At 35.2% G+C, this 26,920-nt stretch overlaps 1 protein-coding gene and 1 pseudogene across 1 annotated transcript; one reads left to right on the top strand and one right to left on the bottom strand.

Annotated features, from left to right (window-relative positions):
- Nucleotides 1-616: 616 nt before the first annotated feature.
- POLE2 (DNA polymerase epsilon 2, accessory subunit) lies at nt 617-24,612 on the bottom strand. Its single transcript, XM_006922681.3, has 19 exons — nt 24,484-24,612; nt 21,575-21,675; nt 20,148-20,223; nt 18,343-18,420; nt 18,116-18,209; nt 15,466-15,540; nt 13,289-13,372; nt 12,652-12,708; nt 12,191-12,239; nt 11,455-11,527; nt 9,547-9,719; nt 8,945-9,034; nt 8,727-8,781; nt 8,072-8,131; nt 7,919-7,996; nt 6,286-6,394; nt 5,306-5,482; nt 3,529-3,596; nt 617-741 (listed from the first exon to the last, which is right to left on the bottom strand). Exons 1-19 carry the CDS (start codon nt 24,549-24,551, stop codon nt 723-725), a joined length of 1,584 nt encoding a protein of 527 aa, XP_006922743.2. The 5' UTR covers nt 24,552-24,612; the 3' UTR covers nt 617-722.
- Nucleotides 9,902-10,020, top strand: LOC112471762 (annotated as a pseudogene).
- Nucleotides 24,613-26,920: the final 2,308 nt, after the last annotated feature.

The following is a 26,920-nucleotide window of genomic DNA, read 5'->3' as shown; positions in this document are numbered from 1 at the left end:
AAGGGAATGGTGTTGAGCGACTACACCTAAAATAACAAATTGCTTCAAAATAAACACGTCACCCTGAACATGCCTGATCTCATCTGATCTTGGAAGCTAAGCAGGGTCGGGCCTGGTTAGTTCTTGGATGGGAGACCACTTAGGAATACCAGGTGCTGTAGGCTTAATAAAATAAAAACAAAATAATCATGTCTTCCAAATGTAAAAACTGGGGACTGTGTTTTTCAATGCCTAATGCTAAAAGATAATTATGTACTGAGTATCACAATAATATCCAAAGGTCTTCACTATCAGAATAGATTCTGTGATTTGAAATTTAAACAGTTTGAAAATTGTTGAATATACTGTTAAGACTCGTATTAAAAACGTAAATTAGACTAAAACAATGATTCAAATATTTTAAATGTTTTTCTTAAAATTAACTTTAGCAAATGACAAGTATAGAAATAATGAAACTTCAATTTTTAAGCACATATGTATAATTAGATTATAGCTTTATATTTTTCATTTTTCTTAAGACTGCAGAAAATATTTTTCCTATAAAACTTTGTAAAGTACACCATCACGTTTATAACTTAATATCAAAATTTCATAAAAAACAAATTTAAAAAGAACATTCTAGAATCTACCATAATTTTATTGTAACTTAATATCAAAATTACATAAAATATAAAATTAAGCATAAAACAGAATTTTGTTTCTTCAGATGGTCTTTAAGAATCTCAAAAACCTTGAAGTTTGCTGAAAATAGAAGATATTCATACAATTAAACATTTGGGAAATCTTAAATTATTATACATTTCTTAATACTTAGTTTTAGTTAATTTAAAAAACAGGTCAACACATGCATCTTGTTCCAAATTGAAAAGGTGACACAGATAAAAATAAGTTGGTCTCACACTCTATTTCTACTCCCTAGAAGCAACTATATATCTTTATTAAGATAGTCAAATCATATATATGCATGCATGTATATATATGCATGTATAAAAACACATACACAAATGGCAGAATACTATGAATACTATTCTACACCTTTTTTCAATTAGTAATAAATATAATTTTTCTAACTAATCCTTTAAAGCTTTAAAATTTAAGTAAATTAAGAAAGTTCTGAATAAGTATATATATTTAAATGGATATACATTTAAACTGTTTTGTTATTACAAAAACTACAATAAAAATGGCTGTACCTACATTTGTGTATAAGCCCAAGTACACCTGTAGGATAAATTCCTAGAAATGGAATTGCCAGTAAATGCGGTTTAGGTCTCTTAAGAAATCTTGTCAAATTGCCCTCCATAAAGGTTTTTACCATTTTTTATTGACCAACTATGTGTGAGAATGGGTATTTCTTCACTACATCACCAATACAGTGTTTTTAAAAAGCTGTAATTGAGAGTACATGTTGAAACAGTGTTAACTTTATCTACTTTGACTACATTTCTGTGATTAACTCTACAATATGATTTCACAAGTATTCTAACAAAATATATCTTAGAAACTAAACAGGAAGACCAAATTATTCCACTATATCTTAAAAATTTTTTGTTCTCAAAAATAAACATGTACCAACTTGTTTGATTAATCACTGAAAAGATTCCTCAAATAATCAATACTAAATTATAGTTTGGAAATTATGCCAAGGCTTTTCAGCATTCAGTCCACAGAAGATAAAGGAAAAAACTATATCAATTCAACAAACAATATCAACTGCAAGTCAAGTACTATTGTGCCAGAAACTTTTTAGAGGGACAGGCACATAAGTGACTTCTAATACAGAGTATTAAGAATTATCATAGAAATCTGTATTAAGTGTATTAAAATACAAAACAATTCTGCATGGCAATTAGGGAACATTACAAGAAGTATAACTGAAGTGTCTTGTGCTATCATAATAAATCTGTTAATTTCCTATTGTGGTTTATTTACTTATATTCCAGCTCATTAAAAAAAGAATATAAAATGGTTTGTAGAGATAGATTCTGCAGCTACAGAGACGGGCTGCACATTTGGCAGTGCTTCTTAGCAACTAAATGGAAGGGCGTCTATTAGATTTACAGTCTCCCTAAGATAAACGTAAACAGTTGCTTGGGACAGATTTCTTTTGTCCTGAGACCTGCTTAAAGTTCCTAGTACTGGTTTTCATAGCAGGGTAAGTTGTATACCAAATCTCAGTTCAGTAAAAGTTAATCGGAAGGTGGATAAAATATGCTCTGGCAGTGGTCACTCAATCCTGGGGTCACAAAATCAAATGTCCTCAGGGGCATCCAGGTGTTGACAAAAGTGTGTGGTGAAATAGAAAAAAGTGTCTGCCCTTACCTAAAGGCATTCCAAATCAATTATCTTATTATTTTTAGGATTCAGTGTGGTCTAGGTAAAGTCAAATATGTGTCAGACTTATGGAATAGAGACTAGAATATCTGTGACCTTTATGAGAGCATCTGGTTATATTCTAAAAACTAAGCAGTGCCTGGAATACAGTAAGAATTGAATATATGTCAAATGAGTGAATCCAAGAATAAAACTTAGACTATCTCATAAAGTGAATGAACTTCAATCTTCCATGAGTACTGAGCAGCAAGAATAATGCATAATTGTTTTTTAAGAGATATATATAAGAAACTTAATCATGGGTTTAGGGTTAGGAGGCAGAGGTATTTTTCAAGATTGTACTTTTAAGCTTATTTGAAATTTATCATGTAATTGTGTTGACTTTTATTTGAATAAATACGTTAATTACCAAATAAATAAATAAATAAATAAATAAAGACAAATGGGTTGTGTGTTCGAGATTATATTCTCTAAAAAGAAACCGGGGGGCGGGGGGGGGGGATCTTGTTCTTAACAGGAAGTAGGAACTTTTTCAAAATATGTTTGATTAAATGACAAGATCTCATGTAAGAATGCCTAAGTCCAAGGGAAATAGCATCAGAATGCATATTCATGGGCCCTACAACTAGAGAGCCATTTGTAAATGAGGGGTGAGATCCTGTAACTTAACATTTTTAACAAGGACCTAGAGGTTTCTGAAGCAGGTGGTCTATAGATCACCTTTTGAAAACCACTACCTAAGAGGTGATTATTCTTTCTTTTTCCTCCAAGACCTCTCCTCAGCTCCAACCCCTCGTTGTCACCACACTCACACCCAGCTCTCCCCAACTTCTTTGCTGCCAATTTGAAGCAGGTTACCTAGGTTTTGAGAATCAACCAAGTGGAGGGCAGGACTGACCTCTCAGAATAATAAGAACATTATCGGGAGTCAGCCTATAAGGGAACTAGCCCAGCTTCACAGCTGGTCTGAGATTTCCCTCAGAAAACAGTTCTTGATCTATTTCATCACAAATGTGCCATAAGTACATACAATTCTATGTCACACAGCATGACCAAAATAATTTCAGCCTAGGACATTTCCAATGGGTAATTGCAGACATTTTTAAAAACCTCAACACACCTACAGAACATCTGATTTTTAGTAATGTAACACCAGAGACAGCTCCTTCTAGTTGTTTCTGAAGGTACACTTACCTATCTTCTACTGTCTTATTGGAGGGATAAAAAACCTTGAATGAAAATCCACTTCTTGGAAAAGAGCCCTTTGGGGAGAAAAATGCCTGTGAGTGCATTTTTTATAAAAGAATCCTTATTTTTAAAATCAAATTCCTTGGTCATGACTTTATAAAGTTACAAGATGTGACTATAAAGTGGTGAGACAGGTTTTTGCTCGATCTTTACAGAGAGAAGGTAATACTATAAAATATCTCCACTTGAAGGAAAAATTCATTTAAATTGGCTAGATTGTCTTATGCTAACGGATATGATTAGACATGCTTAGGAGAGGCTCTAAGTATAAGAAATAAACAGTATCGTGTGATGCTAAATATGCATATAAGACAAACATGTTCAAGAAATCTTTCCTGTACCTCTCCTCAGTGAAAAATCCTGCCCCACTAATGTGCCCCCAAAGCAACCAAGCAGTAATCATACATACAACTGTCTGTCCGCTATTAAACTCTAGAGCAGAGACTATATCTTATCAGTCTTTGTGTCCCTGGCACTAACTCAATGTCTTGCCTATCGCAGGCATTCATTAATATGAATATCAAGAAAAGATGAAGCAATGTCAGAGATAAGTTTTGGGCTTGCCCAAAAGGTATAAATAAGGTAAGAAAGATATAATGATGTTATAGGAGGTGGTTTACTCAACCTACAGGATGAAAAGGTAGAAAAATTTGGAAATAAGATGTTTTCAAATAAAGCATTAACTATGAGAACACCCAAACTGTTAAATTTAAATAAGGAAATAGCCTCACTGTGAAAGAATATTGGAATGTGAATAAAGAGTCTATGAAAATCAGGCCACGAATTTCAAACGATAAAACCAAATCAGTTGACTACGCTCATCCTCAGAGTAGTTCTCAACCAACGACAATTTTGGCCCCTAGAGGACATTTGGCAAACATCCTGTGACATTTTCGATTCCTACTGGCATCTAGTGGATGGAAGGCAGGGGCTGCTGAACAGGACAGTGCTCCACAACAAAGAATTATTTAGTCCATATTGTCAATAGTTCTGTGGCTGACAAACCCTGTCTTAGAGGAAGCTGGACATAATAAATGTGTGTTTGAGAAAAGCAGTAACCAATAGTAAGGTACAATGTTTCTAGAAATGACCTAGATAAAATAAAGTGGTAAGGTCTAAAATGAAAAAGAATCAAGGTAGCAAACAGCATAAAATCCCTAACGAAGATATTTTGTTTGACATCAACAACATTTACGTGGTATTTATTCCCCAAATTTAAAAAGTCAATCATATTCTGTAGAAATTCTGAAGTAACTTCAAGATTCTGAAGCAATTTCAAAGTTCAGCATAAAAATAAAGTAATGTGTGCCAATAAGAATTTTCACATTCATCAGGCATAGATTTTTGGGACTTGGACAATTTCCAAAACTCAAAATTCTCAAAAGACAAGTACCGTTAATATGTTTAAAGAGAATGTGATATAGGCTCTGAAAGCAAGTCCCAGAAAGGAATCCCAAAGTAAGTTACTTTGAAGGGAAAAATACTCATCTGAATTTATAAGCTTTGGTGTTTTTTGTTTGTTTGTTTTTTAAGAAAAAGTCACAATACTGTATAGTCACATGCTAAACTGAAAGTTTGGGAACTTGCTGTATATACCAAATTAATTCAATGTTTCATTAATAGTATATTTTTATTCCAACAGTAATTAAATACAAAATTTAAATTTAAAGAAATAACACTCTAATCTTGAGAAGCTACAACTATATGTTAACTACATTCTTACAGGATTTATGCAGAGGCATTCCGTATTGGTCAAAGTGAAAGGATCATATTTATCTGCGATGACAAGTAGATCAGGCACAGGGTACACTCTCAAAGCATAGTCGTATGCCCAATACACTGGGGAGACATATAGGGGTAGAGGAGTCAGGTGTCCTTGGGATAAGATAGTCTTTACAAACTAAAAAGAATGATACAAAATAAACTTTAGTTCATTTGTTAAACTTAAAACATCTAACAATTTCAAATTAAATATTGATTATGCAAAGTACTTAAAAATTTTAAGAAATAATTATGAGAACTTTAAATCGTAGAACTTTGGGAAACATGGTTATGAAAAGAAATAAACTATCCTATATTAAGTAAAAATCTAAGAGTTTTCATTTAATACCATATACCATAAAAGCTGCTCCCCCAATAGTCATATTGGAGCAATTGTATTTATACCTGTGTAATAAACTCATTTACTAATTCTGCTCACCTAAAAATAATTCCATATCTTGAGTAATGCCAAAAATAGAACTTTAGCCTACATAAGCTTTAAATATAGAATACAGAAAATGCTCTGTATGATCTACTTCCATACTTCTCAAAGGGGGGTACATATAAGCAGATATTGATAATTATATGTCAGGGAGCCTTGAAGCTACAAGATAAATACTGCACATCTTCTGATGTGGACATATCACAGGAAACATTTAATAAACATGATAAATGAACATTTTATTAAAAATATACATATATTTTAAAGTACAATGTTAAGATTTATGAGTTTTAAAAGCAAAACAGGAAGCATCAAAGAAATTTCCTGCTCATTCTGGGATTTCCTCCACCCATTAGGGGATATTTCAGTGAGAAAGCTGAGAAATTGACTAACAAAAATTAATGTACTGACAAACTTATGTTCAAATTATTTTGAACCATAAATAAACGGGCAAATTAAGGGGCTTAACAAAATTGTATGTAATGCAACATGCAACTTACATGATTAGGAATATCCAAATTGCTACTAGGAAAACGAACACAGTTTCTGCACATTTTATTCACTAAGTCTTCACGAAAGACAATAATTTCTTGTGTACAAAACTGAATTCTGAAATGAAAATAGTTGAATTTGACTTCATCAGGAAAAAATGTGAGGTAATTTAGAAGGCAAAGTACTTCAGAGTACAAAGCCATTCCTATTTCCCATTGTTTACCACAGCAAAAATTCAACGGGAATTTATCTACTCATCCATTCCACAGTAATTTATTAAGCTCTTAATATGTGTATGGTACTATTTTAGGAATGAGTGAACAAAACAAAAAGATCTCAGCCTTCATGCAGTTTACATTCTAATGAGGAGGATTGTCAGAGAAAAACTATAAACATGATTAATTCTGTAGTATGTTGGAAGATGATTACATGTATGGGAAAAAGAAAAAGGCTAATCTGTGGGTAGGGGTCTAGAAGGCTGGAGTATTAAGATGATTAGAACAGGAGAAGCTCATAATGAAGTTTGATTTGTGCAGACTTAATGGAAGTAAGAGAGGCAGATGAAGAACACTGCAGGCAGAGGGAACATGTATAGCAGAAGCACTAAGACGGGGCATGCCTGGCACATTTGAGAAACAGAAAGGAAGCTGTAGTGACTGGAATAAATGAGGAGATGTAGCAAAGGAAATAGGCAGATTACGCAGGGCCCTACTGCAAGGATATTAGCTGAAACTGAATGACACGAGGGGCCTCATCTTTCAGCATCAGTTAGGGACCTTATATTTTAAAGGATAACTCTGACACAGTGTTAAGAATAGACTATAGAAGGACAGAGGTAGAAGCTTGGTACCAACTAGGAGGCTACTCCAGTAATCCAGGATAGAGAAGATAGAGGGTTATAGAGGTGGAGGTATAGAGAGGCAGCCAGATTCTGGATATATTTTGAAGTCTTCCTTCAAATTTTTGAAGAGCTTCCTGAAAAACTGCATATGAGAGAAAAACCAAAGTTTTTGGTCTGAGTGACTGGAAGGATAAAGGTCCCATGAACTATGAAGAGGAAGGCTACAGAACAGGTTGGGAGCTGACAAGGGAAGAGGAAGATCAGAAGTTCAGTCTGAAGCTGTCCATTAGACATCCAAGGGGCAATGATTGGTAGGCAACCAAATACGTGAGCTAGAGTTTGGGAGAAGGTTTGAGGTGGATATATACGTTTGGGGGTTGTCAAACATAGATGGTATTTAAAGCCATAGGACTGGATAAGGTCACTGAAGGAGTGACTGTAGGCAGAAAAGAGGAGAACCAAGGGACTAAGGGTGTTCCATCAGAAGAGCCTGTGATCACAGTGAGTGGCACATACATTAAATGTGTATGTAATCTTTTCATTCTTCTATTCTCACTTTTCTTAAAGGATGTGTGATGACAACCTATTTTTAAATCTCCATCCATTACTCAAGCTTCTAAATGCATCATTAGTGAATTATTTAAATATAATTAAAATGTTTTCAAAGTTTTGAGAAACCTAAAATAAAGAGAAATTTTATGTTTATCCCATAACAGTCAAAATTCTGAGTCAAATTTTAAGAATTAAATTAATTTTTAAATGAAAGAAAAAAAAGCATAATACAAAATTCTAATATTTACCTGCAAGGATTAGTAGTAAAAACTGAAAATGGTATTCTTTGTCTGAATTCATTAGTGATGCTGTCAGCAAGTGGTGGCCTATAAAAACAATTTATGTAATGTATTTTTTAAATTTTACAAAATTTTCATTACAAAAATTTGAATAGAACTTACCTTGGTAAGATGGAACCAAATCCAGGATCCTCTGGACCAGGTACAAACACAAAACGACTACTGTAGCAAAAATCAACATAATTCACTTTTTAAAAAATATTGCAACACTATCCAATTTTCTAAAAACAAGTTACCGCTTTTAATTAAATAATAAATTTAAAAGGTTTTTAAATTTTATGCATTTTAATAAATGAACACTAAAAGTCTCCAAACACCATTCAATAGCCCTTCTGCAATGATCGACATGATGGACAAGGAAATGTTCTGTATCTTCACTGTCCAAATACTGAGCGCTTGAGCTGTGTTTAGTGCTAGTAAATTTTAAATTTTATTTAACTTTAAATTTAAAGAGACACATGTGGCCAGTGACTATCATATTGAAGAGCACAACTCTAGACACTTAAGAATAATATCACCAAGAAATTCAAAATATGGTTGAAGTTATCACTTACCCTTTTAATACTTTTCACTATAAATCTGTAGTGCAGTAATATACATTATCATGATATGAGGATAATTTTATCTCTTAGCAGTACTAATTTTCTCAAATTTTTCTTTCATTCATTTCTTAATCACTGATATCAAATGTAACATTCATTTTTTGTTTTATAAACAAAATTGTTTACATAAAAAATATAGTAGTAGAAATCATTACCTTTGGTGAATACTTGGATATTCACATATTATGTCTGCCAAAGTTTTTAGGGAATCTAAAATTTTAAAGGCATATTAAGTTTAATTTGCATATAATGCACATAAAAGTCAAATTACATTTGATTAGATACAATCCTGCATCTTTTGAATGAAATTAAAATATAGATTTCTTGTTAGTTTATATAAATGTAGAACACTTATTCAATAGACCCTCAATACCTTTCAAAGCTTGAACTTGATTTGTTCCATATGGTGCAGATGAAAAATTGCCACACAGAATAAAGCAGGTTGGAGGTACTGGTGAATAACCTAAGAATAAGAGAATAAATGAATATTACTTTTCTAGTCTAGAAATCAGGTTAAAAACACCATAAGTTGTTAATAAAAACAATATTTTAATAACATTACTTAAAAGTAATAGTAATAACAGTTCCATTTACTGAACAGTTATTATGTGCCAGGCCCTGCAATATCCCTAGAAGCTGAGAGAGATTATGTAACCTGCCCCAGGTACTGGGCTGTAACTTACACCCAGTTTTGTCCGACTCCAAAGCCCAAGCTCTTTTCTACTCTTATACTATACTTAGGACTAATTTTTAGTCATCATGAATACACACACACTTATATACATACATAGTTACTTTTCAAATGTAAATATGTAATTCTTTAAGATAAATTCATTTAAAATATCTCATTGCTGAATCAAGGTTTTTTTAAAAAGAGACTACTCAGAACGATATATATATATTTTAAAGAACTGAGTTTTAAAACATGACCCCTTGTAAGAGCTCAAAAAAGGACAGGAAAAAAATGAAACCTACCAGAAAACATGGTGTGAAGTTTTTCCAACACTTCTACTTGGTCCAACCAAACATCAGATATAAACACAAACATGGCATCCTTATTCTCATCTTCCAGTTGTTTTAGTTTTGCAGAAGTCTTCACAGATGTATTAGAAGGCCCTCCAAAAAAATTAATATTTCCATAGTATGCCCTAGGTAATTATAATGTAATTATTATCTTATATATCCTGTTAGAGATAGTTTTCTAATAATTTTATAAATTTAAGTTTCTATCTAATGAGCTTATTTTCCCATCAATGTAAAATAGTACCATGAAAATGTACTATTTGTAGCAAATGAATTTATTGAAATGTTCTAAAATGAGAAAAGAAGAGTCTACGGCCATGCCACCCTGAACAAGCCCAATCCCATCTGATCTCGGAAGCTAAGCAGGGTTGGGCCTGGTTAGTACTTGGATGGGAGCCCACCTAGGAAAACCAGATGCTGTAGGCATAAAACAAACAAACAAACAAATACATGAGAAAATACAGTAAGAAATAGTAGATACAATTTTTAATAGGCTATATCTGTGCCTTTTAAAATTGACTAAAGCAAATATTCAAAAAAATAATTCCTATGTAGCTGAAAACAGAAAAGGGTACTCAATTTGAACAATATCTAATAAGAGTGCTCAAAAAAAAAAGTGCTCACCATTTTACCAAACAACTCCACTTCTAGTAATTTCTTCTAAGGAATTAAGGATGTCTACAAAGGCTAACCAAATTGTGAAAATTTGAAAGTTTACTGCGACTAGCACTTAGGGTAGAGGGCTTAGCACATTGTGAGCATTCAGACATGGTACTTGTTATTGTTACCATCAATTATACTTGGCATTTTCAAAGGTATGATCTTCAAAGGCTTGTGTTCTTAGTGTGACCAGCACTTTCCCCTATATTACTTCAACAGGAAGAGGAGCTGTACTGCAAAAGTGGCCCTGCCAGTGACTCAGGCAGGAAACATGGCCTCTGCACTTGAATTTATATAGGTATCTAAGACTAAAATTTTAATCCTTAGACTTCTTGAAATCTTCAACATTATCATAGAATCTCATGATTAGAAGGCAACTTTAATTCCTCCAGAGGTAGCAAACTCAAATGCTTACAGGCTTCAGGAAGGAAACACTAGATAACAAAAAAGCAGCCAGCTGAGGCTGACTAGGTATGAGCTAAGGTACACACATGCTCTGCCCAAACTGGGCCATCACTGTAGCAGAGTTGTAGCCAGATAAGAATTCAGGCACCATGTTGTCAGATCTGATGGTTCAAGAGAACTCAGAAATCTAGACTTTTATGAAATCTATTTTAAATGCTGGAAACTAACTGACAATGTGTTTGACTACCTCAAAGGGGAAAGAAAGGTCTGTAAACTACATTTAACCCACAACCCACCAGCTACAACTTTATACCATCATTCAGCCTCTGCTCAAATACCTCGAGACAGGGAACTCATTCCTCTCAGAACAGGTCCTTTTGTAATAGCTTTTATGTTATGATTCTTTCACTTATGTTAAGAGCTACAGAATCTGCCTCTTATAACTTCCACTCATTAAAATACAAAAATAAGGACTTTATATTAAAATGGGGATTATATTCTTCTAAGTGTTTTCTTATCTCCCATCTCAGTTGAACTTCTCATCAACCCCATGTAGACAAGTAAAACAGGTAAATTGGAAATCTTTCCCAGTTAAAGCCAAAGTACAGTGATGTTATCAGAACTAATCTGTAGTCAATCCGCTAGTTTTCAGTCACATATAATGCCCTGTCTTCTGACTCCTGTTTTCCATTGCTTTGCATTCTGACACAGAGCCTGAGGCCTTATAATAATCTTATATTCATTACTGCCAGTATTACAAAATTCCTACAGTGTTTAAGTCAAGCATTTTTATACCTAGTAGTATTAGAGGGTTCAGTGGGTGGAAATCCAAAGGCATTGACATGAAACACCTGATCTTCAAACCAACCTGAAAAAAACAAGTAACAAATCACTTTCATTTGTGCAATTCTCCTGCTTGTTTGAAAAGACAAAACTATGGAACACAAAGCAATAATGCTAGGCTATCATCTCATCCCCTATCAACTAACTACAGAAGCTGCCAGTCTCACTGAGCTACATAACAACAGATCCAGAGATAGTCTCAGTTCTATCTAGGAAAAAAAAAAACAACTCATGAAACAGAAATAGATTCAGAAATAAAGCTTTTCACTTTTTTATTTCACCATACAGAGATAAGGTACGCAGATTAGGAAATGTTTCATTACAGAGATAAGGTACGCAGATTAGGAAATGTTTCATTTTATGACCCTATGTAAAATCTGAGTTTTTAAAATGTTATTGAGATCTAATACATATATCATACAATCTACCCTTTAAAAGTATATAATTCAGTGGTTTTTAGTATATTCACAAGGTGTACGACCATCACCATTAATTTCAGAATATTTTCATGACTCCAAAAAGAAATCCATGCCTATTAGCAGTCTGAGAGTTATCTAATGTTGTCAAAAGTATGCTCTCATAATCGATGTTCTCCCAAATTATACCACATTAATATATTTTAACCAATGTTAAAAATGGTTTTACTGTAGAATGAAGAGGAAGACAAGAAAAAAGGATATTGACTTACCTTCTGCTAAGACAAAGCATGACTCTGTGTATAAACCACTATGGAACTGGTAAATAACAGTTGAGGAAAATAATTTTATTCCTATGTTTGATGTAGTGATAAAGTCTATATACATTCTGGGCCCAACAGGACTTCTAAATAATAAATTCAAAGACTTCATATTTGAAACTGACTAGATCATAGCTTTAAATATTTTAGGTTTAAATGTCCCCATGACTGATTCTAAGATATAGCCTGGTAATAAAAATCATTCTTAGCATGTTAAAAACTTCCTCAGTGATTTGTCTGGATTATCCAAATAAGAAGGAATTAGTTTTTTTGTCTCTATTTAGGATTCTGTCTCTAAATTCCTACACCACCACCATATCAAAGTTGCCCTGGGAACCCAAATTGCTAAATTTGAGAATGATATATAATCAATTTCCCTAACTTATAGATTTAAAAAAATAAGTGAAGGATATAGCTTTACTAAGATCCAGCTGTACTGTTCCCGTAGGATCTTCCAGAAAAAATTTTCCCTAAAAACAAAAGAAATATGCCCACATTTATGTAAAAGTGAATAGTAGGCCAAAATAATTTAAATACTGACAATTTTGACAACAGAATACAATAGAGAGTACATACAGTGCATTTAAAAAAAAAAATCAATAATTCCTAGTGTTAAGTTTTTCCATTTACTAATCTAGTGACCTTAGACTAATCACTTAATTGAGACTCAGACTCCCAGTTATCTGAAGAATGACCACTGAAGATCAAGAGATGGCAAGAAGGACACTTGCTGGCCTCGCCAGGTGGCTCGCCTAAGAGAGTCAACAGCAATTCCAAGGGACCAGATGCGGTCTGTAGCTTTACTTGTTCAGAAACTCCGTACTGTCAGTTCAAACAAGGGCACTGGGGGACTAATTTCAGACTATGCAAACTGGTGGCTGGTATAAGACGCTTGTTTCTTATGTCTACTCAGGAAACCATACACAAATGAAAAGGGTATTTGGTGACTGAGGTAAGAGCCTTCAATGAGGACTATGTTCTTGTGCCCTCAGTAGAAATGCTGTATGTGACCAGCAAATAAAAGTTTGATGCTTATTAAGTTTAACTGACCTCTTTTAACTGTGTTATCATTCCAAGAACAATCACATCTCCGATTTTGGATGTGCTGCCCAATAGGGTTTCTATTGTTTTAAGCTAAAATAAAAGAAAATAAATTATTAAAGACTAATAAAAATGTGTTGTTTTAATAAACCAATCTTTTTATAAATAAGTAAATTTAGAGTACACATTTCAGTATTTATACCTATTTCACAGTAAAAAGTTAAAACTTAGAAAATATAATTTTATCCTACAAAAAGCTATACGGAATTGCTAGATAAAGGGTATATAATTTTTCCTTTTATAGGCATTATCATGTAGAGCTCCTTTTATCTTTACCACATAATGGTTTTTACTACAAAGAATACATGTTTACTACAGAAAAAAAATATTTAATATAGAGAAGAAATAAAGGCATATATAATCCCCTCATCCCATAATAATTATTGTTAACATTTGATATTGGAATTCCGCTTAACATGAACCCAAAGCAACACAGGAGTAAAATGTACATTTAAAATAGTGTCTATTTTTTTTATTTTTTATTTTTTTGGGTGGGTCAAGTACTTTATTTTATTTTTGATTAAAATTATTGAGGTGACATTGGTTAATAAAATCAAATAGGTTTCAAGTGAATGTATATTTAAAATAATTTTTTAAAAATGAAATATTTAGGGATAAATCTGAAGAAAAAGATATGCAAGACCTGTATCCTAATAACTGGGTTAGGTAAAGATTTCTTAGAAAACAATGCCAAAAATATGACCCATTAAAAAAATTGTTAGTTGTACTTCAACAGGATTAAGAACTTATGTTCTTCAAAAAGACAGCTAAGAGAATAAAAAGACAATTTACAGACTAGGAAAAATAGTGAAATTCACATAAAATCAATCAAGTGAGCAAGCAAGTGAACAACAGAGGAGTACAGAGCTATAAGAAAAAATTCCCAAGGGCACCATTTTTGCAGTCTGTAAAGGGAGATCACCACACAGGTACTATAAATGGTAATTCAAATAGGCTATGTACCACCAGGGAAAGATGGAAAAAAACAATAAATTGTTTAGTTAAGGCTTAAAGTTACTTTGGCAAAGAAGAGAGGAGAAACAGTGCTTCTGGGCTATGGGTATCTGAGTTGCCATAGGAAATTTTATTCATATATATATGAAAACACACAGAATGGTCTTTAGTAGGGAAATATAAGTAATGTTACTTTCCAAAATTTAGTGCAATTTTTTCTCTTAATAAAAGCTAAAAGCAGAAACTGTGAAATATCATAAATATTACACTGCTGTCACTGAACATGAATTTAAGCATTATCTGGTATTATCGTTTTAGTATCTATCAGACTGCTTAACATCATGAATTCTGATCTAACATGATAGAGAATTTGATAAACCTTACAAGAGGCTGGGCCTCTTCAGAACCCATTTGGAACCTTGAAGAAATGGTGAAGCAATGGTGGGGACAGAGATAGCTAAGGATTACTGCCCTTCCCTCGCCCCCCTCCCCGCCAGCAGGGTTCTGCATGCCAGGGAGGGGAGCAAAAAGCCAAAGAGACTGACAGTGCCTAGGTGTGTTGCTGGAACAAAAGTGATAGTGCCGTTTGGTAATTACTTTCCAAGGCATAAGAGTATAAAGTGGAAGGAGCACATATGAAAGCAAACATTCTCCCTCTCGCCTATGCTAATTGGATCCCAACAGCCCTGTGACCTGTCTATGCTCTTTCATTGCATAAATATTGATTCCTTAGCACCTTAAGTAGTCTTCATTCTACCTGATACAGTGTGTTTTAGCTAAAGGAGTGAGTGGTGGTCACCAGACGGCTGGGCTGAGCCAAGACCTGTATTTTGGAGTATGAATGAGGGCAGGAAGGGCAGTGTTGGGAGTTGGTCAGAAAGTCAGTATAGCATAGGGAAACGGACCAGGTCTGTGTTGGTGGCCAGAGACTATCTGGGGGCTACCAGAGTCTCAGGACCTGCCCCAAAGAAGAAAGTAGTTGCTTCTATTAGAGATTTGTAGGACCCAGGACACGAAGCATGGACTTTATCAAATAGCAGGAGTGCACAGGTCAGTTAGCTAGTCAAACAGTTATTAGTGGTTCATTTTTCTTAAGTAAATAAATTAGAATAAGCAATAAATATTAAACTTGTATACTTACAACCTTTAAATAACTAGAATAATATTCTAACCTGGAATTTGCTTCCGCTTTCATCAGGGTGAGAACCTATTACCGGAGGAGTGAATAACTCATGTCTATGGGTCCGCTATAAAAAAGAAAGATTCATGTGAATTACTGACGCAAACATTTAAAACTAAGATTCATTAAAATAGTACCCTAACAAAACATGTGTCACAAGAAAGAGTTGTCAGAGCAAAGGAGTATTGAAGAACTGTTGTAAAGTTTAGTACAGTTAGATCATGATGTATGTCAGGTACAGTGTCAGAAAAGGCAAGAGATTAGTTGGAGCCTCTGTTTGGAAAACCGCCCCTTTCCCACTGTTGTTAGTCCATGCAGTTTAGGTAAAGCTGGTGCCCCTTCCCCCTTCTATAGACAGCCACCAAGGCTAGTGAATCAAAGTACTCCACCCGCTTGGCCAGTGAATGGTTCAGGATTGACCAAGTGCCTTAAGCTGGGTCAATAAAAGACTATTGCTAGAAATGTTGGAAAAGAACTCTTTCCAAGAGTTGCTAAGGCCAACTCTGTCACCTCATAGGGAGAATGGAAAACAAAGATTTTGAAGTAAGATAATGATAAAAATGAGGCTCAGCAGGATTAAGTGACACACCTAAAATAATATAGTAGGCTTTAAAACATAATTAAAAAAAAGAGAGAGAGAGAGAAATGTGGGATTTACTGAGCATTTCGTCTGTAGCAGAGGAAATAAACAAGGAGTTTTCAGTTTGACAACAGGGATAAGCACCCCAAATGCAAGCCAGGGCCAATTCAAGTAAGTGATGTAGGGGACCTACTAAGTAGTAAGTGGTTTAAAGCAGGAAGAGACTGCAACAAACTGGAATCAAGAAGAACCTCAAAGAAGAAGAGGAATTTGAGAAGAGCATTCCAGAATTAAGAGGGTTTCAACAATAGAGATGAGGAAAAAGTAGTCTAGACAGTGAATAGTATAAGAAAAGTCACCGAAGAGTGGAAGAAACAGAAACAATAATTCTATACTTCAGTTTTGGATCCAGCAGAGCATGGTTAGAGGAAAAGTAGATATTAGACCAAAACTGTGTGACAGATCTCAAATATTAAGTAAAATTTGTATCCAATGCACAGTAGAATTCCTTGAAAGACTTCTATGCAAAATCATGACATGATCAGAGCTACATTTCAGGAAGACTAATCTGGCAACATTATGTAGCGATAGAAGCAGGAAAGAATAGACATCCTCGTATTTATTCTCTTCAATCACTGCTTACTCCTACTGAACATCCTCTCTTGCCTGAAACCTTCTTGTGCTTCTGCTATATAACACCACCCTGGCCTGGCCCCCAAATTCTCTCCTCTTCCGTTTTCTATTGCCTCTCCCTCTTATGATCTCATCCCTGCAGTTCCATCTATTACTGTAGGCAGATGCCCCCTAAATCTCTCTCTACCTAGATTTCTTTAGCTCCAGATGTACATTTTACATGATCCTACTAGTAACCTTAACTCAAATGTTTAAAACAGAACCTGCCATAATCTTCCTCAAACATTCTCTTGTTCCTATTTGTTAACATATTACCATTATTCTACTGTCATACTCTCTCAGATTCAAAACCTTAATTATCTTTGAGTCTTTACTCTCTCCCTTCTCCTTCACATCCAACTAGTCATCATGAATTATGGCTTCCACTGCTCCAGTGCTGTCCCCTCTGTTTACTCCACTTGCCACTTCCTTCATCTTGGTTATCATTTATGCCAGAACTAATACCACAGACTCCTGTAAGTCTTCTCTCACACCCTAATTCATCCTAATATCTGCTGGAAGAGGAAGTGTTCAAAAAAATCAATTCTGATTGAGTCTCTCTGGTAATTCAAGGATCCCTGTATCAGGAGAACGGAGTCTTAACTCCTAAGAGTGGCATTCAAGGCACTCCATGAGTTGGTTCCCACTTGCCTTTCCAAACTTATCCCATGCTACTCCTCTTCATCAGACTTCCTCAACACAAAGTGGACTAACTGTTCATTATTTGCTGGACAGAGTCCATTTTTCCTTTTGTTTTATCTCTGTTTACACTTATGACTGCCTTTACCCCACTGTTACAAGATCAAAGTAATAAAAGCCCATGTTAAATGCCATAGTTTCCTTGAAGCCTTCCCTGATTTCTCCACCGAATGCAATTTTTATAGCATGTATAAAATTTTATTTTATATTTTATTTATGCAAATGTCTTTAACTTCATAGATTATAAGCTGCTTGAAGGTAGTATAGTGTAGTAGGCAAAGGTTGGGCTCCAGGGTCAGACAGACTGGATTAAAACTCTGTCTCTATTCACTAGATGTGTGTGATCATTGGGTAAGTTACCAAACTTCCCTAGGTCTGTTTCCTCATCTGTAAAATGGGAATAATAGCATTTATGCATACATCGATGTTGTGATGATTAAATGAGGTAAACAACGTCTGTAAAGTGATAAACGGTGTCTGGTATATCAAAAGTGTATAATAAATGTTAGTTACTAATTTTATCATCATGATTGCTAAGTATCTTTTTTTATTTCTGTATCCTTAGTGGTCTCAAAATAGAAAGCCCAAATAACAGTCTACCGAATGACAAACTTTAGACTACAAAATTCCAACCTTTAATTATCTCTGAGTCTTACCTAAGCTGAAAGTCTCTTTTACTCCCACAACTTACCTGGTGCAAAATGGTGTATCGTTCACGAAACAGCTCTGCTTTATCCCTTGCTGTTCCAAATAAATTTGGTGCAGGGTGGTTGGTCATTAATAGACTAGGAAAAAAAAATGCCTATTTATGACTATCATAATACTCAAAGGTAGGACAAAAATGAAATATGAGACTATATACCTTCTGAAAAAAATGTACATTTGAAATTAGCTTAAAAACAATGATGAAATACTTACGGAAGAAATTTTTTTCTTTCTGAATTGTAGATAAAGCGTGGAATATCAAATGCTCCTATGATATTGAAAATATGTTCTCTGAAAAACATCCCACAAAAACATAAACCTGATTTACTTAAACGTAAGTATTCTTACGTTTAATAACGAATATGAAAACTTGCATTATCATCTTATGTCTTACATACATCCATACTTCTTACAGGTCATATACACAATTTCTTATAGTGTCAAAAATAATACGGGGGTCAAATTTTTAGCTTGTGCATTTTCCTCTCTAGATACAAGAAAGCATTGCCAATACTCTCAAGCAAACAAAAAAATTTAGTCAAGTTAACTTCAAATTAAGAATGTATTGTATTGAAAAAGAGCATTTATGTATAAAACAGTCACATCTGAAAGAAATCTCTCCCCATATGTACTACTTTTATGAACTACAATATTATTAAAGGATATGATTCATTTCCAACAATTTTTTATTTCAAAGTATTATGTAAAAGTATCCTAGAAAAAAATGTAAAATAGATAAAGAACCCCCCAAATTATGGCCACATCCTTGACACTTATAGAGTTAGAGAAGGAAAATCAATAAAATAATTTAACTTTCAAATACTGTTAAATTAATAGTACTATTGCATAAATATTCCAACAAAATCTTCCCTAAAATTATATGTTTATCTCTGAAATTGAAAATGGTCAAAAAACATTCATGCTACCACAATGGTAGCACTAAATATACAGTAGCAGAGAATCCTGGACTTAGAAGAAAACCTAGAATCCATGTATAGCTCCACCATTTTCTAGTGGATCAATCTTGGCAAGTTATTGAACTCATTGTGCCACTTCTTTATCTATAAAAATGAGAACCTCCCTCTTGTGCTATAATATAATGAGTTTCTGACAACTGAAGTTGCAAAGACTGTTTTCCATTCAGCCCCCACTGGACCTTTACAGTGGCTGACTGACTGGAGCATATAAACAGCTAGAGAGAAACAACTGGTAACTTTATGATTATAATCCTTCCACTTCAATACAATCATTTTGAATTCTATTGAAGGCTTTAGAGAGACATCACTGTACTCTAGTATCTTAAATAATGAGTTCCCAAGGATAGAGTTAAAATTCCTCAATTTCTCTATTGTTTTAGCAGCTCTAATTTCTGACAGGGAAATAAAACCCAAAATAAGAGTAATGATTCCTTTCAATTATCTCCACTGCCCTAAGTAGAAGAATTGTTAAAGTTAAAACTGTCTCTATCCACTTCCCCAGATGTTTTCCTCCCAGTTAAACCCTCTGAATTTGGAAAGAAGTATCATATTCAAAAGGAGAAAACAAAGAGGGGCACTCAGGGAAACAAAATCCAGAAAAATTATTGCCATATAAATTCTTAAGTTCTAATGAGACAAGGGAGAGTCATAAAACTGAGGTTCTATCCTCATTTACTATGGTGATGTGACCCCAGTCAAGCCACATAACTTCTCTGGGCTCAACACTTTCCTAAGAGCAAAAGTCAATTATACTTCTGGATATTCAATTCAATTCATTCATAACCTACAGAATATAAAGTTGGGTAAGAGGCAAATGCAGTCATGGTACAAACAACATAATATTCTGAAATCCTAGGAAAAAACTGTGAAGATGAGTCATTTAATAAGGTTTATAATGCAGGCTATCACTTAAAAGGAAACACTAGGAAATAACCACTGTAGAAATGTTGACTGCTGATTAATTTCTCCAAGAAAATAATTTAAAATAAACACTCAATTACATCTCCAATGTGGGGAAAAAGTTCATTTTTTTCCACATACATAGTTTCATCTACTGACTGACTGCATTCCTGGACCGCTGCTTCCACTACAGATCGTTCAATCATGTTGGATGACACTGAAAAGAGAATTTCAAAGTCAAAATTTAAAAATAGGCATAAAAATTAGTTCTTTCCACACATAGCTTTTTTCCTGCAAATAATCTACAGATACCTGGAGAGTCTCATTACATAGTTTTTTAGGAGGAAAAAAGTATTAGATCAGAATATTAACAAAAGCCATACCTCAAAACCTTAATTTTCTATACTCAAATACACTGGTAGTGCCTTAATACACAAATATCTTACTGTTTCGTAATATAAATTCAGTTATAAAAACACTTTTGTAAGTTCCTTAATAAGATTTCATTAATATAACTTTTTATCATAAGTGCTATGTTTTAGTAGCCATGACAGTGGCAATAAAAGCTACTATTTATTAAGCTCTTAATAAATGTGTGGCACCAGGCTCAGTACTTTATAATCATTCTTCTATTAGAGTTGTTTTATGAGGTTGATGTTCATGAGCCCATATTTTATAGGTGGGGAAAGTGGGACTTTGAGAGGTTGAATAACCTGCCTAAGAACATAGCTTGAAGGAGTAAAGAGCAACACAGACCTAAACCTGATTCTAGACTGGGAGTCCTTAACCACTTTGGTATGTTCTCAAGCAAAAAACCAGGTACCATCTTAATTTCACTAACACTGATTTTCTAAATTTAATCATTCCCTAAATTTTCAACTCTAAAGGAATTCTTTAAAGCAAAGGCATATTTAAAATTCTGCCTTTAGAAGTGAAAATGAGATATGACAGTAATGTCTTCTATACCACAGAACATGTTTCTTCCTATATAATTGAAGGAGCTGGCATCCATCCAACATGAGAGCAGGCTACATCCATTTCTCTCCTTCAGTGCTCTAGAAACACTAGCCATTTTTTTTAGACATTTTTTTTTATAGGAGAACAATTCTCCTTTGTAGGTCCGTATTTGTGACAATAGGTTAAGTACTTAACAAAAAGATCCCTAAGGCTGAAGCAAGAAGGGAGTTAGTCCTGCTCACTTACTCTTTTTTTCTCCCCAAACATTTAGGAGTACCTAACTTAAGTAAGAAAAAGTAATAGGCACACGTAATAGGCACACAGAGAGACAAAAGTAACTACAAAGGACCAGGTCAAAATGAGAAGTTAAGTGCAGAAAAGATGGCAGTGACAGTTCCAAGAAGGGGAAGAACTATAAAAGAGTCTCTGGGGAATGTATTAAGGTTCCAACGAACTAGAGCTTACCCCTTGGGAAGAGTGGCTACCAGAGGTGTCTCGTAATGCTGGGGCAACTTAATACTGAGTCCTCAACTTCCACTTAAATCTATAAATCTAGTTGAGGATGCAGAAGTATATTAATAATTTAAAAGCTATCAGAAAATGTTACTTACAGGGTTGCTTTTCAACTGCATCAATGATCTTTTCCAACGCATCTTCAAGCTCTACTTCGCTGATAGACTGAAGGGCTTCTGTGAGGTACTTAACAGCTTCACTGAAAGGAAAGGGAAAGAAAAGATGAGGCAGGCCATTGGTAATTAAGGCTAAAAGTTTTATGGCAAACACTCATCAACCTGGCATTGAAACTGAAGATCCACTCATTAATCCCTGCACTTTCTGAACAAATTCTTTCTTCTATCCCCTGCCAACATAACTGCTCTTAAAGCCCCAAATTACATTCTTCTTTTAGGGATCCTAGACCAGCTCTACCTGCTGTAATCGTCCCTTCCTTGTGAAATTGTTAAAAATATACCTTAGATCTGATACATTACATTAGCCTTGTATTATTTATTACCTTATATTTAAGGCAGGAGTCTATCTGCTTCAGGTCTGAGTATAACAGCATTAATTTGACAATGCAGTTACTTAAAGTCAATTCCAATAATTTCATCAGTTTTCAATTGTAAAGTTAGAAAAAAACTAGGCTAGAAAAAACTCTGACATTTGAATATAGTCATAGAAGCATATTAAAATCACATGAATATCTCCAACCAAAAAATAAAAACTCAATAAAGTTGAAATTTTAAAATTATATGAATCTCCAAATTTAAAAAAAATTTAAAATTATTTAAAAACCAATTGTGCTCAGAATGAATACCATCTACTTAAACAATTAGCTAATTACATGCCATTCTATCTGTAACTCACAACTTTTCATTTTATGCCAATCCTATTGTTATAATCATCACTAATTGTTCTATATCTTGGGTTGCTTATTGACTGTTTCATGTGTAGGTGCTGCATCTCCCCAATTTATTTTAGATGACACTCCCTGAGAGTGCTAAGCACACTGAAGGTGGTCCACAAATATTTAATGATGGAGTCCCTAAAAATCACACACACTTTAGGTGAATCTTGGGACAGCTTTAGAATAGACTAAAGCCCATAAAGCCATACAAGATATAGGCCCTGTCAAATCTCATCAGGTTTATCCAGTATCTCTGGTTTTCCTGCTGCTCTCCTGCCTCAGGGTCTTTCCCTCCAACTCTTCTCTTCACCTAGTCAAGTCCTGCTCCTCCTTTAACACTCAACTCAAATCACTTCTTCAGTAAAGCCCTTCCTTGACGCTAGAGCCATTTATACACCTGCTTAAATACTATTATAGCACTTATTTCCTTGAATACTTTTCACGATAGAAATTAAATAATTGTGAATTATTTACAGACTTCAAAGACAGCCCCTAATAATTCATGACTCCTAGTGTTCACATCCATCCTCTTGAGTGCGGGCCCAACCTAGTGACTTGCTTGTAACAATAGAATATAGCAAAAGTGATGGAATATTTTACTGTATTGTAATTTTACAAGTAAATTTTATGTGACAAGATGTCACTTCCATGATTAGGTTACAAAAGAATTCCATCTTGCTAGCAGACTCGTTCTTGCTAGGTTTGATGAAGTAAGCTGCCATGTCCGGGAGGCCCAAATGGCAAGGTACTGAAGGGTGGCCTCTAGCCAATAGCCAGTAGGGACAGAGGCTCTCAGTCCACTAATTCTATTGCAACTGAATACTGCCAACCACTGAATTAGCATGGAAGCAAATCCTACCCAACTGATATTTGAGATGACCCCATCTTGACTTCAGCCTTGTGAGAGACCTGAAGCTGACCACCCAGCTAAGCCTACCTGAACTACTGACCCACAGAAAATGTAAGAAGATAAGTATGTGCTGTTTTAAAACTCTAAGTTTTGAGGTAGTTTGTTTTGCAACAATAAGTAACTAAAACACTATTTGCCCAGCAAGCTCCACAGTATCTTACTCTCTCATAACCTTGCCCCAGCCCAGTGCTTTGCAGCTAACAGATTTCAGTGTGTTTCTGACTGAATTAGTCAATGGTTAATATTAGGTCAGATTCTAAGTTAAAAGAAAGGAAAAGTAATCAATCAATGGCTCATATTTTCAAAATGTCAGGGATCAACTGAACAAAATTCATTATTTTCTCCCAGAGCATATCCACTCTTGCCCTTGTTCAATAACCCAAAAGCAAAGTTAAACGTCCCATAAAACTCATCATTACAAAAACAAAAAAACTGGCCACACACAAAATGAGTAATCAAAACCTGGTATACAAAAGCATATTTCATCTGGCAAGTATTCAAATATGTAAATACTGTCTTCCTTAAAAAAAAAAAAAAAAATTTCATGAGAAAAATCTTGGAAAGCTTCATTCCGTAGGTCCTAGAAAACAAAGATAGGGCCAAGAAACCTATCAGAGAAGTTCTAAAGGAAATCTTTGTGAAAAAAAAAAAAAAAGACCCAGAAGGAGATCTAGGAACTTGCTTCAAACCTACTCACTTTTTAACTTTCCGGGAACTCTCTCTAGAATAATACCTGATCCGAAATTAGGAAAGCTGGAAGGGCCTACAGTTTCTATAACATATAAATTGACAGCTATTGACATGCACATGGGGCTTTCCCGGGTATCTCATTTGAGGTCTCAATAACTACGTCAAGTAACGCTATGCTTCCCATTTTGCGAAGGCAAAGATATTGACGGGCTGAGAGCTGTCCGAGCCACAGAGCTAATAAACTATTGCTGCGACACAGACCATCCCTTCTCCGCTCGGTTTGGCATCTGCAGGACGAGAGCCTCTTCCCGCCAGGGAGAAACTTCAACTTTGCGCGAACGTAGGGGAAACCTAAGATCACCGTGCCAAAAACACTTTATGCTTCTTAGAGCTTTTAAAGGGTCTGTCATTTAAGGCCAAACCCCCTCCCGGTGTGCGGCGCGTCCCGCTACCCCTCGCAGCAACCTGGCCTTGACTCTCCCCTCCCGCCCCGCAAACTGCTGGGGCCGACTCACCCGCGGAGCAGCAAGCCCCGCAGCTTGAAAGCGGAGAGCGCACGGCGCCGTAACCTCTCCGGCGCCATGATCGCGTTTTGGCGCCACGGCCACGGCTCCGCCCCTTCCTGGGAACGCCCCGCCCCCGCCCCGGCCGAGGACTCTCGCCGTCTGTCTCCGCCCTTGCTCCGGTGCGCGTCCAACCCTGCCGCTCCTGATACCTGGTGGGCTGCAACCCTGGACAAGGTAGGCTGAAGGTGGAGACCATGGTGCACTCCTTCGTTGCCTGGAGACGGAAGGAAGAGAGCGTCCTTCCCTGATTTCTGGCTGGGAACGTGTTTCCCTTATCCCAAGCGCATCGCCGTCATCGACCTTCTGTGACTCCGGTCAGTCTCACTCCGCGCCTGGGGTCCTTGTATACTCATGCTTTCTACTTTACACGGACCCTGGAAGTACTCTATGTCGCCGCTCGCTTTCCCCCGACACTAACTCGAAACTGCTAAAAATCACCGTCATTCCCCCCCCCCTTTTATTTAAAAGTTGGGGGGTGGTTCCTATGCGCCATGCACTGTCATGAGCCCTTTAAATATATAAATTGCTGTATTGCTCATAAAGTCGAACGAGCTGTGTGCTACTTTTTGAACATCCTCATTTTTCACACGAGAAAACAGGCAAAAGGATGGTAAATGGCTCGCTCAAAATGAAACGTTCAGTAACTGGTGGAGCCAGGATTTGAACTCAATCTGATTCCAGCAAGTGGACTGCTAATCTTCCACTCTTCGAAAGGATTGCTCCAATTAGTTGAACAAAACCACAGAGTGTTTATAGGTGAACCTGCAACCTTATAAAACATGAGGACAACTTCGAAATACTGATGTATGGTGACCTTCAGGGTACATGGTTAACTTAAAAAAAAAAAAAAAACAAGCGAAGTATGTTAAAGGAGGGGAAATACACATACTTGTTTTTGCATTTTAAAAAACTTGGAAGATTATACACTAGACACTAAAAAGTGGTTGACCATAAAGGGGAGGAAGGGATTAGGATGGAAGTGAGAACTTTCTTTGTGGTTTGGTTAGAGTTTTAACTGTCCAATCCATGTTTTACATATCCAAAAAAAAAAAACAAAAGAAAAAATTAAAATTGAAAGCATACCAAAACCAACATACCTAACTATTTTAAATCGGTAACACATCACAGAGAAAAGTGATTTTTGAACACACGTCTCTATTTTCAGTGAAATGTATTCTAAAGACAAAACTGCAGAGAAAATTTGAAATTTAAGAGAGAAAATAAAAATAAACTTACAGTCATTATTCACGGTAGTTATGTTCTATATAGTTCTCGCCAACACTGATTTAGTGAATACTCAATCATTGCTCTTAGGGGAAAACCAGGGTTAGGTTCCTGTGAGCTCTCATCACATTTTCATCAACTGATCAATACATAATGTTGTTTTCTGTGTTTCTCTTTAAAGATATCTTTAATACGTATCACTGATTCATTAACATTGAACTCAGGGCCAACAGCACTATATATAATTCATGCCCGAAGGAAGTTTATTTAACACATGATGTTTCTCCATAAGGCACATCACAGCCTTCCTGTGCCTGGGAACACCAGACAGCGCTGCAGCACTATGCTTAGAGGCCATATTAAACAGCAAAATCACCAACAGAAATCATAAAATGTGGAAAATGTGGCACTAAATGTACCTAAAAAAAAAGACACTTGTTTATAGTATGAGAGAAGAAACAAGAAAGCGGAATGTCATCTTTTTCAAACCTACCTGGGAACATGTGTGATTTCAACTCAAATTTTACACTGTTCTGCAAATGTTCGCAAATAACTGAAAGCCCCCAATATTGATTTGAGAATTACAAATAAACTTTAGTGACTAGGTAAATTCTCAAATATAGAATGCACAAATAATGAAGATTGACTATATCTACTTAACCCACTAGAAGGATAAACAAGAAACATGGTTGTTATGAACATGAAAGTGGAGGAAATAAAAATATAAAATGCTAAAACCATTAAATAAACAGTCCCAAAGTATCACCCTACAGATTACTGGCTAATAATACAAAGGCAAAGCTTACTTTTAAAATGGATCTTCAGAGGTTACCACCTTAACCAAGTGTCAAACTTGCATCACAAATAGTGGGCTAATTTGACATTGTTGCTGTTATAACACAATATGACATATACAACATCACTTCTGAAGTATTCTTGCCCAAAGGGTTAATCTCGGTTTAATAAGTCTTTAACTTCTGGTTAAAGGAAATACTTTTTAAGTATCTCTCAAACCTGACCACTTCTATCTCCATGGCTAGGGCTCTTACTAGAGAGGACACCAGCCTCTCTAGTTAGCAGTAACAGACCTGCTCACTGGTCTCTTTGCCTTCAATCTTGCCATCAAAATAAACTTTCTAAAACATAATTCTTATGTCCTTTC

This window comes from Pteropus alecto, unplaced genomic scaffold, assembly GCF_000325575.1.
Source record: "Pteropus alecto unplaced genomic scaffold, ASM32557v1 scaffold38, whole genome shotgun sequence".
NCBI classification, from domain to species: domain Eukaryota; kingdom Metazoa; phylum Chordata; class Mammalia; order Chiroptera; family Pteropodidae; genus Pteropus; species Pteropus alecto.
Note: the sequence above shows the minus strand (reverse complement) of the source record. Positions and strands in the feature narration are given on the sequence as shown.